General features: G+C 46.4%; 1 protein-coding gene across 16 annotated transcripts in view; it reads right to left on the bottom strand.

Annotated features, from left to right (window-relative positions):
• Window positions 1-17,453, bottom strand: part of kalrna (kalirin RhoGEF kinase a) — a 295,388-nt gene that overhangs the window by 254,106 nt on the left and 23,829 nt on the right. For all 16 annotated transcript variants that reach the window (XR_013304510.1, XR_013304507.1, XR_013304509.1 and 13 more), the window contains exon 2: window positions 7,367-7,441. Coding sequence is in view for 8 of the 16 variants with exons in the window: in XM_077616400.1 (XP_077472526.1) it covers window positions 7,367-7,441 (75 nt within the window). In the remaining 8 variants the exon portion in view is untranslated. The remainder of the gene's footprint in view (window positions 1-7,366; window positions 7,442-17,453) is intronic.

The following is a 17,453-nucleotide window of genomic DNA, read 5'->3' on the forward strand; positions in this document are numbered from 1 at the left end:
GTCCAGGGGCGCCGGAGAGTCCTTCTCTCCCTCGCCGGCCCCCCCGTCCAGGGGCGCCGGAGAGTCCCTCTCTCCCTCGCCGGCCCCCCCGTCCAGGGGCGCCGGAGAGTCCCTCTCTCCCTCGCCGGCCCCCCCGTCCAGGGGCGCCGGAGAGTCCCTCTCTCCCTCGCCGGCCCCCTCGTCCAGGGGCGCCGGAGAGTCCCTCTCTCCCTCGCCGGCCCCCTCGTCCAGGGGCGCCGGAGAGTCCCTCTCTCCCTCGCCGGCCCCCTCGTCCAGGGGCGCCGGAGAGTCCCTCTCTCCCTCGCCGGCCCCCTCGTCCAGGGGCGCCGGAGAGTCCCTCGCCGGCCCCCTCGTCCAGGGGCGCCGGAGAGTCGCTCTTGCCTTCGCCGAACCCCTCGTCCAGGGGCCCCGGCGCGTCGCCGCCACTTCCGGGCGGGCAAGAGCTGGGCGGGAGAGAGCGGGGCGGGAGAGAGCGGGGCGGGAGAGAGCGGGGCGGGAGAGAGCGGGGCGGGAGAGAGCGGGGCGGGAGAGAGCGGGGCGGGAGAGAGCGGGGCGGGAGAGAGCGGGGCGGGAGAGAGCGGGGCGGGAGAGAGCGGGGCGGGAGAGAGCGGGGCGGGAGAGAGCGGGGCGGGAGAGAGCGGGGCGGGAGAGAGCTGGGCGGGAGAGAGCGGGGCGGGAGAGAGCGGGGCGGGAGAGAGCTGGGCGGGAGAGAGCTGGGCGGGAGAGAGCTGGGCGGGAGAGAGCTGGGCGGGAGAGAGCTGGGCGGGAGAGAGCTGGGCGGGAGAGAGCTGGGCGGGAGAGAGCTGGGCGGGAGAGAGCTGGGCGGGGGAGAGCTGGGCGGGGGAGAGCTGGGCGGGGGAGAGCTGGGCGGGGGAGAGCTGGGCGGGAGAGAGCTGGGCGGGGGAGAGCTGGCGGGAGAGAGCTGGGCGGGAGAGAGCTGGGCGGGAGAGAGCTGGGCGGGAGAGAGCTGGGCGGGAGAGAGCTGGGCTCGAGGAAATCAGCCGGGGTGAGGCGGAAACCGGGCCGGCCGAAACCGGCAAGGATGTAATTTATCAGTCTGGGACTTGGCCAAACGGAGCTCGGCAAAACGGAGCTCGGCAGAACGGAGCTCGGCAGACCCGCCGGGACCGGAAGCCTGGTTCGTGGCTTCGGCACGGGTGCGACAGGCGGCCCCGGTGGCAATGGGAGTATTGTGCGTGGCTTGGGCACGGGAATCTGTGGAGCTGGGAGCGGCGTGGTCGGCCGCGGAGCTGGGAGCGGCGTGGTCGGCCGCGGAGCTGGGAGCGGCGCGGTCGGCCGCGGAGCTGGGTGGTCGGCCGCGGAGCTGGGAGCGGCGTGGTCGGCCGCGGAGCTGGGAGCGGCGTGGTCGGCCGCGGAGCTGGGAGCGGCGCGGTCGTCCGCGGAGCTGGGAGCGGCGCGGTCGTCCGCGGAGCTGGGAGCGGCGTGGTCGTCCGCGGAGCTGGGAGCGGCGTGGTCGTCCGCGGAGCTGGGAGCGGCGTGGTCGTCCGCGGAGCTGGGAGCGGCGTGGTCGTCCGCGGAGCTGGGAGCGGCGTGGTCGTCCGCGGAGCTGGGAGCGGCGTGGTCGTCCGCGGAGCTGGGAGCGGCGTGGTCGTCCGCGGAGCTGGGAGCGGCGTGGTCGTCCGCGGAGCTGGGAGCGGCGTGGTCGTCCGCGGAGCTGGGAGCGGCGTGGTCGTCCGCGGAGCTGGGAGCGGCGTGGTCGTCCGCGGAGCTGGGAGCGGCGCGGTCGGCCGCGGAGCTGGGAGCGGCGTGGTCGGCCGCGGAGCTGCGAGCGGCGTGGTCGGCCGCGGAGCTGGGAGCGGCGTGGTCGGCCGCGGAGCTGGGAGCGGCGCGGTCGGCCGCGGAGCTGGGAGCGGCGTGGTCGGCCGCGGAGCTGGGGGCGGCGTGGTCGGCCGCGGAGCTGGGGGCGGCGTGGTCGGCCGCGGAGCTGGGGGCGGCGTGGTCGGCCCAGGAGCTGGGAGCGGCGTGGTCGGCAGAGGAGCTGGGAGCGGCGAGGTCGGCCGAGAAGCCTGATCAGGGGCTCGAGCGTCCAGGCCCTGCCTTTGCTTCTCCCTGCGACGTGGCGCTCGCCGCCGCCTCCGGGAGGGCGTCACAGCATGCCGACCACCACGTGGTGGCCTATCGTAGCTGGCCAGCCAACCAGGTGAAATACTTCGCTGCTGCGCCTCCCCAAAAAAACAAGACGGGCGGTGTTCGAAACTCCTACCGGAGCCCCCCCGCCGGCCGCCACGCGGTGGTCCTGTGTAGATGGCCCGCGGACCTGGCAGATGCTGGGCGGGGTAATCCGGGTCTGAGTAGTCGGAGGGGAAAATGCGATCCCTCTCCAGTGGGGCATAACGTTCAGCGTCTTTAGTTGGAGCGTATCGGATTCCGTATCGGCTAAGAAAATAGCCGTCCCAGACCGAATCTCCAGCATCCAGCTCACCTAGCCGCTGGCCGTCCTCCTCTTCAGAAAGGTCGGAGCCCCAATATCCAGCCTCTAAGTCTATTAGCCCCCCGTCGTCCTCACCTTCAGAAAAGTCCGTGTCCCAGCGGACAAAAACTTGGCGTTCCAAAGGGGCCGAGGGAGGCTGGCGTCGACGAGCGCGTCGGCTCGAGCGTGGGTAGCCTCCCGCTGGGTCCATTATGGCCGGATCATTCTGTTATGATCGCGCCGCGTCGTGTGACGCGATCGTGGAAGTAGGTCGACCCAAATGCAGGAGGCAGGAGAGGACGAGGCATTAGCGTGATAACGAGTCCTTTAATGCATCAACCAAAACGTGCAAACAAGCGTGGCCGCATGCGGCGCGCATACGGACCGAGGCGAACAGAAAGGCAGCAGCATAACGACCGCTAGCTACCGCTAGCAACTGCTACTACAGTCAATGGTAGAGTGATGATCCGGCGACGTGTGATGACGCGTCGCTTACTTAAATACAGGAACCGAAAGTAATCATTGGATTGGCTACAGCCGGTACGTGTCGACGGCAACCCAGGAGGGCCAAAAGGGCACTCCTGACATGTATAAGTAACACGCATTGGTTTGTACTGAAAAAATCATTTAATAAAATGGAGAGAATATGTACAGTAATGTATAGAGAGAGATTTATATATATATTGTATATTCATTAGAAACTGGCACAGTTTTCTTCTTTTTTTCATCATATATGATGCGGTAGCACTGTATGGCATCATTCAATTGATTTGCAAACTTTGTGCAACGTTCAATATTTGGGTCCTGCTGCTCGATCTTTCTGTTTATAAATGGTACTGATGGTCGAACGATATGCAACGCTCACCACTCTCACACGCATCAAGCTTCGTTATTATTGCCACTCGTTTCAAATGAAATGGCTTGCCTCTTCCTTGCAACTCCCTCAATAGAAGCATTTCGCTTTTTTACCAACCATATTCAATAATGGATGCATGAGATATTTAATGATACAAATGAAAAAGGTTCTTTGCACACTGGAGATACATTCACGCACTTCCGCATTGCAACGAAGAAGAAGGTAGATGCTGGGTGAGCTGAGCTCTCACAGCGCCAGGCGTCGGTATTAGCGGCGGAAAGAAGTACTACTCTGAAAAAGGCGCGAAATACAAAATTGGACTTACGAACATTTTTCGACTTAAACGCAATTTGTAGACATGTTGGTATGTACCGTTGTTCGTAAGTTGAATGTTCGTAAGTAGGGGAGCGTCTGTACAGCTGTTTAAATGCCTCCTCAGCGTCAAGGTGTCAGTCTTTTTGCTCGCAGATGAAAGCATAGCGCTACATTGACTACATTCCGCGAAGCCAACGCAAGTTTCTGTAGCCATTTCAACAATCAATTTGAAGCTTTTCCAGACCTCACTCTTACTGTCATGTTTGTCTTTTTAGTTCTCCTGTCTTTAGTTTATCCTTTTTGTTGGAGCCATGAACTTTCTTGCCGTTTATTTTTTGGTAGAGTTTTTTTCGCAAGGACATGAAACTGTCAAGAAGATTGCCATATCCCATGACTATGACCAAGTTTATTGCCGAGTTCTCAAAGAATTAAGACCAGGTTCTTCATCTTTATTGCCGTCATTGTTTAGGTGGAAATTAAACTTCCACTTTGCTCCTCCAGTCCAGAGAGATCTATTTTCAGATAGGAGCAATGGCCTTACCGCGCTGCCCGGACTTAAATGGAAATTCAACTTCCACGTTGCTACTTCACGGCGTCCAGGGATCTATTTCCGGACAAGGGCGATGATGTCCGCCGTAACGTCGCCCGGAGCTTGCACCTTGAAATATTTCTGGGAAATTACACCATCAGTCCACTGAGCGAGCTCTATTTTCGGCTTAGGATGGAGGTGTCCGGTCTTGAAATATTTCTGGGAAATTACACCATCAGTCCACTGAGCGAGCTCTATTTTCGGCTTAGGATGGAGGTGTCTGGTGTCAGGTCGCCCGGGGCTCGCAGCAGTAGACAGGGAAATGTCTTCTGCCTGCGTGTTTCAGCGTGAATTTTGACATTTTTATGAACTTTTATTATACTTATTTATAAAAAAACGCAATGTACTATGGCCAGGAAGTGGTGAAGGGTCAAAGTAACGTTGGTCAATAGAGCATTTCTCGAATTCCAGCGGGGCTCAAGTTTAAAAACTCAGTTTTGTCATTACCAGCGGAGTCATCTGACACTATAATGAAGACTTTTAACACATTATTTTGCAAAACAGAGCTCTATTATTGCAAGCTCTCCCCTGGCTTGTTTGGGTTTTTGACAGGTACTCTGATTTCCTCCCACATCCCAAAACATGCATGTAGCCTGGTTGAACAATGTAAATTGCCCCTAGGTTGTGTGAGCATGAATGGTTGTCTATCTCATTGTGCCCTGGGTTGATTGCCTGGTCCACCGAATCAAGGTGTCCCCCACCTGGTGCCCATAGATAGCTGGGGTAGGCTACAGCACCCCCCCCACAGACCCTAGTGAGGAAAAAAGGTACAGAAAAGAAATTAATGAGTTCCATTATAGCTTTTGAGACATTTAGGAGTTTACATTTTTGTTACCTAGGTAGCAGAGAAAGATTGTTGCATTACAGTTCATCTTATGAACCAAAAAAAAATATCAGTCGATATCGAAAATTATCACAATAACCACTACGTCTTTTTGTTTCAAATTTGAAACTTCAAACTTCTGTGAATAAGTAAATAATTACTTTACTTATTTTCGATTATGAAACTAACTATTTTATCTTACTTTATAAGCGAGAATAGGCTAGCGCTGGGTGCTAGCGCTGGGTGCTGGAACCTATCCCAGCTGACTTCGGGCCAGCAGTGGGGGACACCCTGAATTGGTGGCCAGCCAATCGCAGGGCACAAGGAGACAAAAAAAAACCACTCACGCTCACACTCTTACCTAGGGGCAATTTAGAGTGTCCAATCAGCCTACCATGAATGTCTTTGGAATGTGGGAGGAAACCGGAGTGCCCGGAGGAAACCCACGCAGGCCCCGGGAGAACATGCAAACTCCACACAGGTGGACCGACCTGGATTGGCACCCACATCTCCCACTGTGAGGTTGAAGTGCTAACCACTCGCGCCACTGGGCCGCCCTAATATAAAATATGATTTTAAAGAATTTTTTTGTTGTTCTGTTGTGGAATAAACATAAAACAACTCCCTCCTTACACTAAGAAAAGTAAAGAATAAAACCTGCAGAAATTATGACAGGTGTCTTTATTTTTATAAATTTGCATTCAAACCAAAAGTTGCTGTGCAAAATGTAATAAATAAAATACCCAACTGAAGACATTAGCACCATTGGCAAGCAGAATATTTTCAGCCTCACAAAAAGAGTGTGTAAATTTACCTGACATGTTGCCATTTATAAATAAAATAAAAAATTGGATGAACTTAACCCATTTTTAACCAAGTTAACAAGTTTTTAATTTAGGGTTTTGAAAACATTTTCATAGAATGGGGAAAAATCAACACTTGGATCTTTTAGTGGATCAGATCTGTGTTGTCCTGCATCTCATTATTGCTCATTTTGGCAGTGGTATTGTCCTTTTGCTTTCACACTCCTTGTTAGCCACTAACCATGCTAAAAAGACTTTTCGTTATCATCCTCTTCTTATCCTGAACGTTGGTCTGGAACTAGCGTTTATGTTGCATCAGTGTCCCCGTTCTTTGTGGTGGTCGGGTAGTGTAATTGCAGTATAAAATTATCGAATTTTTATCATTCATTGATTCTGGAGCCAGAAGCGGGGGAGAGCCTGAATCAGTGGGCAGCCGATCACAGTGAACAAGGAAACAGACAACCATCACACACACCCATACCTATGAGCAATTTAGAGTTTTGGAATGTGGAAGAAAACCGGAGTACCCAGAGGAAACCCACGCAGGCCGGGGGAGAATATGCAAACTCCACACAGGTAGACCAATATGAATTTGAACCCAGGACCCAAGAGCTAACCACTCATTCTCGGGGCTGCCACAAATTTTTATCGAAAGATTTTATTATTATTGTTGATAAAAATTGTTTGACGATAATTATCGTTATTATTTTATCACCCAGTTTTACTGTCGTCCTTCACCACTTCGCGACTTTAACATTTGCAGCTTCAGTACATTGCAGTATTTTATATTAACTCCAAATCAAAAATGTTTATAAAATGGCAAAAACATTGAAACTTGCACGCGGAAGACTTTCCTAACCCTATCCTACTCAGAAAAATGGCGGAAGACAATGGACTGTCACTGAAATCAGCTCCGGGGAAGAAAAATGGTGGGCATGGGGTGGAGGCCGTCGGTTTTATCCGGAAATAGAGCTCTCTTAGCGCACTCGGTGGCCGGGAACCTCGGAGAGGGTAGATTTTTTTTTTCAAAAATGCGCTTTTACCTTACGGCGGCTGCCCTTATCTGAAAATAGAGCTCTCTGGGCGGAAAAGATGGGTGGACGGCGCTGAGGAGCAAAGTGGAAGTTTAATTTCCCCAAAACAATGACGGCAATAAAGATGAAGAACATGGTTCTTATCCGCGAAATTTGAGGGATTACTATACTGCAGATTGCATTTTCTTTAATGGACTAAAAGTATAGAATGTAATGGGATCGGTATTGGCTAGAGTTGTGACAGAAACAATTAGACCAAGATCTGTTGTTAAGTACAAGAAATTGTGAGCACATTCATCAATCGGCAGTGCCAGTTATCCAGAAACGTGGCGATTGTTGAGCTGTGCATCAACTATTGAGGCTAGAAATCGATAATCTGGGTGGCACGATAGACATTTTACTTTTTGAATAAAAAATATTCTTACATTTCTGTTGGAAGTTTCTAATTGAAGGCGTGACAGGCTTTGTAAAAATATCTAAGAGAAGTGAGGGCAGTCATTTCCAGTTACACTCACCAGATACAAAGGCCACTTTCTCCTTCAAAACAGGCAGAACATCAGACGCTTTGATGCCTTCAGTCCTCAGAGACCCTAAAGCAAGAGACAATCAGAGGAGCTTTACGATTTTATAATTAATCCAATTATCAGATCAACATTCCTGCAAGGAAAAAACACGCGGCCACAAGTGGTTTGTGAATATGGGGTGGAAAAATTTCTTCTTGCCTTTCAAATAACATTTTTATGTTTCAATACTTGAAAGATTTGAGATGTCAGCAGTTGTGTAAGTTTTAGATAGAAGGTGGTTTCCATCATTTTGTACATTCTCAAACTTGTAATTTTCTCTTTTGAGAGAGGGTGGGGAGATAAAACCGAAAGAGGAATGTTTTAAAATCACTGTAGCAAAAAAAATCAAAGCCGCTGAGAGGAACGTATAACAGTAGTGCAAAACCTAAAATCCAATAATAATAAAATTGTCTAGCCTGGGTGAGTCAACATTTAAGAGTTTAGACCAGCGGTTTACAAACCGGTCCTCAAAGGCCGCTGTGGGTGCAGATTTTTGTTCCAACCGATCCAACACAAACAGTATAACCAATGAGGTTTCTGCTGAAACAAGAAGGACCTGACTGCAATCCACTGGTTGCACTTGTAAGATACCAGCAGGGCTGCTAACTACTCCGGAATTTCAGGAGTTTCTCCAGAAAGGCAACGCAAACTCCGGGACTCCGGAGAAGCTCCCTAAACTCCGGAAATCCCCCAAAAAACTCACTTAATTTTTTGGGGGAACAACGATTTCTGAAAAGTACCAAATTGCCAATTTAAAAGCCTCGAAATTCACACCATCACTACGCCTTTCGCCATCTTGATTCAACTACCCTGCAAACCGGAAGAATAACATGAGTGCATTGTGAATCATCCGAATGATTCGTCTTGTGCGACTTCAGCGTTACAATCATCTCCAAAAGGACCGACATTTGCACATTGCACAACATGCAAGTGCGACTTCAGCGTGACACATGTTGGAATTACTGACTGTAAAATGCAAGTAGAAGGACCCAAACACAAAGATAAACTTATTTTCATTATGCTGTACTTTTTCAATAGTTTGCAAACCCACAATATTTTAATTAATGTAAAGACGTGGTAATAACATTTGATTTAAATTGTCCTACGCTTATTTTTTTACATTTTCTATCGATTATGCGTGAATCGCATTAACTCCAGAAATACTCCGGAAATGATACAAGGGTACTCCTGAAATGGGGTCAACGGACGTTGGCAGCTCTGTATCAGATTGGTGGAAAGGGTTCCTCTGATAGGTTGGAACGAAAACGCGCACCCACTGTGGCCCTTTCTGAAATAGTTTGGAGACCCGTGGTTTAGACATTGACATGTCTACCTAAAATCCATCCATCCATTTTCTCCTGCTAATCTCAGGTCGGGTCATGGGGGCTTGTATACAGGATTTTGTTCTCTAGGCTCAGCTCCTTCCCAACAACGAACCGGTGTGGGGTCCACATCAGTGCAGACGCCTGCGGTACCGATCTCCTGCTACATTCTTCCCTCACTTGGGAACAAAATGTACCGATACTTAAACTCTCCATTTGGGGAAGGACCTCGAAAATGTCGAGTTGTGCAGAGAGGTGAGCCTGACTATATCAAGTCGGAACTGCTGATACCTTGTCTAAATTTTGGCCACTTGCCACTTATATCCAGGCATAAAATTTCTAGATCCATGCATGTTCACACCGTGTCTTTATTGTTTGAGTTTGATTTATTTAATAATGGGACAGTATATATTAATGAACATATACACATTCGTGTTAATGAGCATATCTCATCTCAATTCATTTTTCTGAACCACAAGCCCCTGCAAGCCCCACAAAAAGTTTGACACATCCACACAGTCTGCCTGTCCACTCATTTCAACCATTGTAACTTGCGTGCAAAGGAAAAAAATGCATTCATTTATTTTCTGTACTGGCGCTGAAGATATTTTCTGTACTGGCGCTGAAGATTCATTTTTTTCATCTCCCATCTCATTTTCTGAACTGCTTTATCTTCATTAGGGTCACAAGGGGTGCTGGAGCCAATCCCAGCTGTCTCCGTGCCAGAGGCGGGAGACACACTGAATCGGTGGCCAGCCGATCGCAGGACACAAGGAGAGAGACAACCATGCACACTCACACCCATACCTAGGGTCAATTTAGAGTGTCCAATCAGCCTACCACGCATGTTTTTTGAATGTGGAAGGAAGCCGGAGAACCCAGAGGAAACCCACGCAAGCCCGGGAGAACATGCAAACTCCACACAGGTGGACGTGACCTGGATTTGAACCCAGGACCCCAGAGCTGTGAGGCCGACGCTCTAACCACCTAGTTTTCAAATTAATTTATATGGGGGTTGTTTTTTGATTTAATTATTTTTTCAAGCGTCCGTTTTTCAAATTAATTAATTTTCTGGGGTTGATTTTTTAAATTATTTTTTTCTTTCTCATTTTTCAAATTAATTTATTTTGGAGTTGTTTTTTGAATGAATTATTTTTTCTTCTTTGTTTTTCAAATTAATTAATTTTTGGCAATGTTTTTTGAAATAAATATTTTTCAAAACTTTGGTTTTCAAATTAAATTTTTTTCAGGGGATTGTTTTTTGAATTAATTTTTTTCCTCTTTTTTCAAATTAATACATTTTTGTTTTCTTTTGAATATTTTTTTTCTTCGTTTTTCAAATTATTTAATTATTGAGTTTGTTTTTTAATTATTTTTTCCCTCTTTGTTTTCGTTTTTGTTGAGCCTGACTGCCAGCAGAAAAAAAAAAAAATGAAAAACGAGCAAGCAGCATTATTCTTCACAGGAAGACCCGAGCTCACGTACAGACTAGCTTCCATTCAGCGCAAGCAAGCTTTACGAGTACGAGATAGCACCGTCAGTTTTCGTTTTTAGTTTTAAAAAAAATTCCGCTAGAGGCCAGGCAATGGGAAAACTATTAAAATGAAAAATGAAAACATGCAATTATCGCGGTAATTGGAAGTCTCGCGAGAGACCAATTCATATCTGCTAGATCTTGCAATGTTTACCCAAGAATAGTTGAACAGATTTAGCTTTGTCCATGCATACAAGATGATGCAGTTTAAATGCATCCAAGCTGGTTGCATTGTGAGTCAACAGATGACCAGTTAAAATAATAAATAAAATACTGAGCCCCTACAGCAGGGTTCTCAAACCGATTCCGCAAAGGGCCGCAGTGGTTCCTGGTCTTTTTTTCAACCGATCCAGTTTCGACAGTTTAACCAATGAGGGGTCTTCTAAAATTAGAACACCTGGCTGCAATCAACTGATTACACTTGCAAAAGGTGTTCGCTTGTTCGGTTTCAATGAAAATCTGCTCCCCCTGCGGCCTGTTGAGGATCGGTTTGAGACCGCTGCCCTACGGCGTATAATTGAGAGTCTAAAATCTTGCTAGACTTCCACGTCATTGTGTGACTGAGTGACTTCCAAGTCTCTCAAGATTTTAGATAGGTTCTCAGTTGTACGCCGTAGGGGCTCAGTTTCAAGATTAGGTTTTAATCTTACCTTACGCTAAACTTAATTCTAATTTTGTTTTATTTTTTTTACTTTTCTTCTCCCGGCTTGGCTCTTTTTACCCCGCTTCCACCTTCACTCTTAGCCAGAGTTTTTAAATGGAACCTATCAGGGGTTGTTTGCATTTGTCTCCCCTTCAAAATCTTATGAAAATGATGCACAAAAATGTCCTCACAATAGGATAATGCACGGCCGGCCACTTGCGAACTTGTCCGGGGGCTCCTCTTGTATTGCCAAGCCAACTCCATCATGCGTACACAACTCTAATGTATTTCGTGCTAAATATCGATTGCCATCATACACCTTTTCTTCGCATTACCCTTCATTGCACCTACTTGATTTGGACCCATTGTTTTTCTATTAATTCTGCACTGAATAACTGCCCAGTGCTCGTAGATATCTTTAGTAAAGTCAAAGTCAAAAGCCTTTATTGTCATTATACACAGCTGCGTATAATGAAATTGGTGGTGCTACCCCACAAAGTGCATTTTCCCAGTAAAAACATGAATAAGTAATATAAAAATATAAAAAGTCACGTCCGGGCAAGGTAAATTCTAAAATATTGCACAATCTAAGATATTGCACATTGTTATAGCACACCCCGAAGTTATTGCACAGAAGGGATGTGTGTCGTGCTAATGCAAGTTCAGAGCCCTGATGGCTCTAGGAAAAAAAACTGTCCCTAAGTCTATTTGTCCGTGTTTTGTGATACATGTAGCATCTGCCGGAGGGCAGCAGCTGGAACAGGTTGTGACTAGGGTGGTAAGGGTCCCTAACAATGTTCCCGGCTCTGCTGAGGTAGCGAGGGCTGGCAATGTCATCCAGTGAGGGCAGAGAGCAGCCGATGATCTTCTTGGCGGTGTTGATCACTCTATGCATGGCTTTTCTGTCTGCTGCCATGCTTCCAGCGTACCACACTGTAATGCAGTATGCCAGGATGCTCTCCACAGTGGCTCTATAAAACGTTACCAGAAGCTTAGTGTCCAAGTTGTTTCTCCTGAATACCCTCAGGAAATTGAGTCGCTTCTGGGCCTTCTTCACCACTGCCATGGTGTTGGTAGACCAGGAGAGCTTGTCTGTGATGTGGACCCCCAGGAATTTGAAGGACTGGACCCTGTCTACGTATAGTCCATTCATGAGGAGTGGGGCCAGATCTGTGCTGCGTTTGCGAAAGTCCAAGATTATTTCTTTAGTTTTCCTGCTGTTTAGTGTGAGATTGTTCACCAAACACCTCGAAGACAGTTTGTTGACCTCATCTCTGTAGGCAGACTCATCCCCCCCTGAGATGAGTCCGACCACAGTGGTGTCATCGGCAAATTTGATGATTGAGTTAGAGTGGTGGGTCGGTGTTGGTAGACCAGGAGAGCTTGTCTGTGATGTGGACCAGTGTTTGTGTACAGTCGTATGTGTACAGGGAGTATAGAAGAGGACTCAGTACACAACCTTGAGGGGAGCCAGTGCTCAGTGTAATGGAGGAAGAGAGGTGGGGACCAAGTCTAACAGTTTGTGGACGGTTGGTTAAGAAGTTCTTAATCTAGCAGCAGATGGAAGAGGATAGTCTAAGGTGGGAGAGTTTGTCAGCCAGAATGTCCTGTATTATAGTTGTGGGATAGACTGGCCAACTGGCTTAATAATTGTTTGTTAAGATCGTAAAATGTAAGATAGACAGGCCAAACTGGCTTGACAATTGTTTGTTAAGATCGTGGAATGTAAGATAGACTAACTAGCTGGCCTTGCATTTGTTTGCTTGTATTGTGCGATGTGGCAAACTCGGTTTGCAATTGTTTGCTTGTATTGTGCGATGTGGCAAACTCGGTTTGCAATTGTTTGTTCGGATCGCACAATGTAAGATAGGCTGCGGCAGTTTGTGTGAGCTATAAAAATATCGTGTTTGCATACAACTTAGCCCTGCAAATGTCTAACCATTTCAGCCTAAAAGTTTGTTTACATAAACTTTGTCCTACATCACTGTCTTAGAAATATTACCCTGTTTTCCTATATAAAGACTGACCCACTGTTCATTCAGAGAGATAGTTGCGAGGACAACAGACTGTGAGTGTGTTCGAAGCTGTTTGAGCTCTCTCCCTCCATCCTGCAGTCCGGTAATAAACCTATTTCCTTTAAATTGATCTCACTCTTTCTTAACCTGTTCCTGAAGTTGTATTTTCAGATCTATCAATAGTGTCGAAGGCTGAGCTATAGTCAATAAAAAGCCTCCTCACATAGTTTCCCTGGTGCTCCAGGTGGCTCAATGCTGTGTGTAGAGCTACGGCGATGGCGTCCTCAGTGGACCTGTTTGCTCTGTAAGCAAACTGGTGAGGGTCAACTGAGGGAGGGATTGTACCCCTGATGTGGCGGGCGACCAACTTTTCAAAGCACTTCATGATCACAGGCGTAAGTGCAACAGGCCTGTAATCATTCAGGCTTTACACAATGGAGATGCGGCGAGAAAGACTGTGCACTGTTATCATAAGCAGTCTCTTGCGTCTCGGCCATCTTGCTGTCTCGTACGCTCGTATCTCCTATGTTTTTTTTGTGTTTTACAGACCTTTTATCTTTTTTTAAATTACATTTTAATATTTCTTAATACATTCCTTTTTACTTTACTTTGTACTTTATACTTTTTACTTTAATGTTTTATAACTTTCCTTGTTCTGTTAGCCTGGCTTCTTTCGGCTACTTCTTTTTTGGAACCATTCAGCCATGCCTACGCTGTCACACACATGGGACTAGATGTTACAATACACAGCAGAAGGAGCAACACCTGGGTGCCGCCGGAGTTTCGGAGCTGGACAAAAGTGCCGGGAGAAGAGGCAACGCTTGTGACCAACCATTCCATCGTGGGATAAGATGGAAGAGCTGTCGGCGCTTACCAGCAACGGAGTCAAGGAGTTCTGCCCTGCTGCTGTTTTCTTCAGTTCCAGACTACTGAGGAATTGTGCGGATAAGCTTGGAAGAGTGACTCTGCATATTCTCTACCTCGGTCACAGTCTGCAGAAGTTCCCCATCTCGTGGAAGACTTCCTGTGTGTGGTTCCAGTTTTTGTCCAACTTTACAACGTCTTTTTGAGTCTATCCGTTTTTGCTACCGACCCCAAGATGGCGACGTTCAAATGGCAGCCGGTGGCGGTAGCTCCGTCTACTCTTGCTCGTTTTCTGTTTTTGCTGCTTTTCTGTCTTAATGATTTGATTTGGTGATTCTTAATGATTCCATTGACTTTGATTTGCTTTGTACTTTGTGCTTTTGCTTTTGTTTTGTTTTTCTGCGGCCTTTGCGACTGTACTGTCTAACTTATAACTATGCCTTTTCTTGCTACTGTCACAATGAAATTTCCCGAATACGGGATGAATAAAGTAATCCAATCCAATCCAAATTTCCTGTGTGTTGGGGCACTCGTATGTCAAGGTATTACTATACTGTCATCTTTCACCCTTTCGCAGTTTCAACATTTGCGGCTTCAGTACATTGCGTTTTTTATATTAGGTATAAAAAGAGTTCCTAAAAATGTCAAAATTCACACTAAAATTCACTCAACACAGCACCAACAAAGAAAAATGGAGAGAAGCAGGCGGTGGCCACCACATTTATCCGAAAATAAAGCGTTCTGGGCGGACTGGACGGGAACCTCTGTGAAGGTGGATTTTTTTCAGAAATGCGAGCCCCGGGTGACCCCCGGGTGACCTTGAAAATAGAGCTTGCTCAGCGGACTGAAAAGCCGGGAGCCTCTGGGTCGCGGAGCTGTTGGTGGAATTAGGGTCGGGAGGGGTGCTGGAGCCTATCCCAGCTGACTTCGGACCAGAGGCGGGGGACACCCTGTATCGTGGCGATCCGATCGCAGGGCATGAGGAGACAAACAGCCATTCAGGCTCACACTCATACCTAAGGCAATGTAGAGCGTCCAATCAGCCTACCATGCATGTCTTTGGAATGTGGGAGGAAACCGGAGTCCCCGGAGAAAATCTATGCTGGCCCGGGAGAACATTCAAACTCCACACAGGTGGACCGCCCTGGATTTGAACCCAACACCCCAGAGCTGTGAGGCCGACGTAGTAACTACTCAAGTCGCCGGGCCGCCCCCAAAAGCATATTTTTACCAAAAAAGCAACTTTGGTCAAACCTCCCCATCAACATCTTCCTTGAGCCCCAAAAACTTCTCACGAAACTTCCTCCTGAAAATCTCCCCTCTGGTACCTCTTGAAGATTCGATCAATGTTCCAACACCTCTTGAAGCAAAAAGACTTGGACTAAAGCACCAAATAAGCAGTTTTTTAATTTAAATTAAGTGGAGAGGCACATTTTTTATTTTTTTTTTATTTTTTTTATATATAGATTATATTAAAATATTAATACATTATAGTATTTTAGTACTTATAGCTGTAATTAGAGCTGGGCGAAATGAAAAAAATCACGATAAAAAAAAGATAATTAATAACGATAACTATCACATCTTTTTTCTTTCAAATTTGACACTTCAAACTTCTGTGACTAAGTTAAAAAAAATATTTTCCTCCTTATTCAATTATGAAAGTTTGAGTTTGATTTATTTAATAAGGGAAAGCACATATCAAAGAACATATTCATGTTGATGAACATATATATGTAAATACTCAATATTGTAGCCGAGGGCTAATTTCCATCTTTATAGTTCCTTGTACAGGTTGAAGGTAAACAATGACACATACATACACACACACCCTTACTTTATGAGATAAGACTATATAAAATATGATGATTTTAAAAAGTATTTTTCTTGTTCTGTTGTGCAATAAAAATAAGACCTCTTCCTCCTTACACAATGAAAAGTAAATAATAAAACCTACAGAAATTTTGACAGGTGTCTTTATTTTTATAAATTTGAGTTCAAACCAAAAGTTGCAGTGCAATATGAAATAAATAAAATAATAAACTGAAGACATAATCACCTTTGGAAAGCAGACTATTTTTAGCCTCGCTAAAAGAAACAGTGTAAAGTTACCTGACATACGGCCGTGTATAAAAAATAAAATTAAAAAAATTAAAAGTTGGGATGGACTTAGCACATTTTTACCCAAGATAACAAGTTTTAGAATTTTGCAACGTTTTCATTTACATAGAATGGGGAAACACCTTGATATCAAGTAAAATATTACAGGCTGTCCTCAAATGAGGACAGTGGGTTAGGACATTTTCAATAAGGCTGCTCTTTGCACAGGTCTTGATGAGGCATTAAAAAAGGGAAGAAAACGCCAGGGACACTTCACTTGGATCTTTTAGTGGATCTTATCTGTGTTGTCCTTCATCTCATAAACGCTCTTTTTGGCCGTGTTATTGTCTTTTTGCGTTCATGCTCCTTGTTAGCCTATATTGCCAACATGCTAAAAACACGGTTCCTCTTCTCCTAAGCGTTGGTCTGGAACTAGCGTTCATCTCGCAATAGCGCCCCTGTTCTGTGTGCTGGTCGGGTGGTGTAATGGCAGTTTAAAATTATCGAATTTGTATCAAATGTTTTTATTATTATTGTTGACAAAAATTAATTCACGGTAATTGTCATTAATAAATACACTTCTTGATAATTGTACTTGTGTACTTGTATTTCTGTATAGGCGTGAAAACATGTACAGTGGTACCTCGACCTACGACCAGCTCTATCTACGAGATGCTCGAGATACGATGAAAATTTTGATCGAATAATTCGCCCTAGATACAAGAAAAAAATCGAGATGCGAGCAAGCCAGGTGGCCATGGCACTGGCTTACCGCATCTCTTTCGTGTATAAAATATATCTAAGAGCACGGGGCGGAGCTTTGCATCCCCCCCCTGTTTTTTTCCACGTTGGTCAATGCATACTACATTTACTTACATACAAAGTAAACAACAATGGATAGGCAGAGTTTTGCAAAGAAAATGTGACCGTTGACAATTAACATTAAGCACGAAATAATTGAAAAATATGAGAGTGGTGTACGTGTCACTGAGCTTGCTCAGCAATACGAGAAGAATACGTCAACCATATCCACCATCCTTAAACAGAAGGGCGCAATTAAGGAGAAGAGGCCTTCCAAAGGACTAGCTATAATTTCCCACCGGTGCAGTGACATTCATGACGAGAGTTTGAGAGCTGTAAGATATGCTGACTTACTATTTTCAATTGCTGGTTAGTATTGCATCAGTTTGGTGTGAGTTATAAAAACAGTTCAGTTATGATAAGACATCAGCTTTGCCGTTGTTTGGGCGTATCAGCCCACACCCTGTTTCTGTTATCTTCTCTGTACAGCACCATGTTTTTACATATAAATAGAGGCACAAACTCTTCATTCGGAGAAAGTTGCAGGACAACAGACCGTGAGCGGTACGCGCTGTTTGAGCTCTCCCCACACTGCAGTTTGGTAATAAACTAAATCTCTTTGAAATTGGTCTTACTCTTTCTTAACCTGCCTCCTGAAGTTGTTTTACAGAGATCCAGATCTATCATTATAGGTGCCGAAGCCCGAGACCCAACACGCCAGTAATTGCCGGAGCGACGACGGACCGCTGCGAAGGGTAAA

Source organism: Stigmatopora argus, chromosome 13 (assembly GCF_051989625.1).
Source record: "Stigmatopora argus isolate UIUO_Sarg chromosome 13, RoL_Sarg_1.0, whole genome shotgun sequence".
NCBI lineage: Eukaryota > Metazoa > Chordata > Actinopteri > Syngnathiformes > Syngnathidae > Stigmatopora > Stigmatopora argus.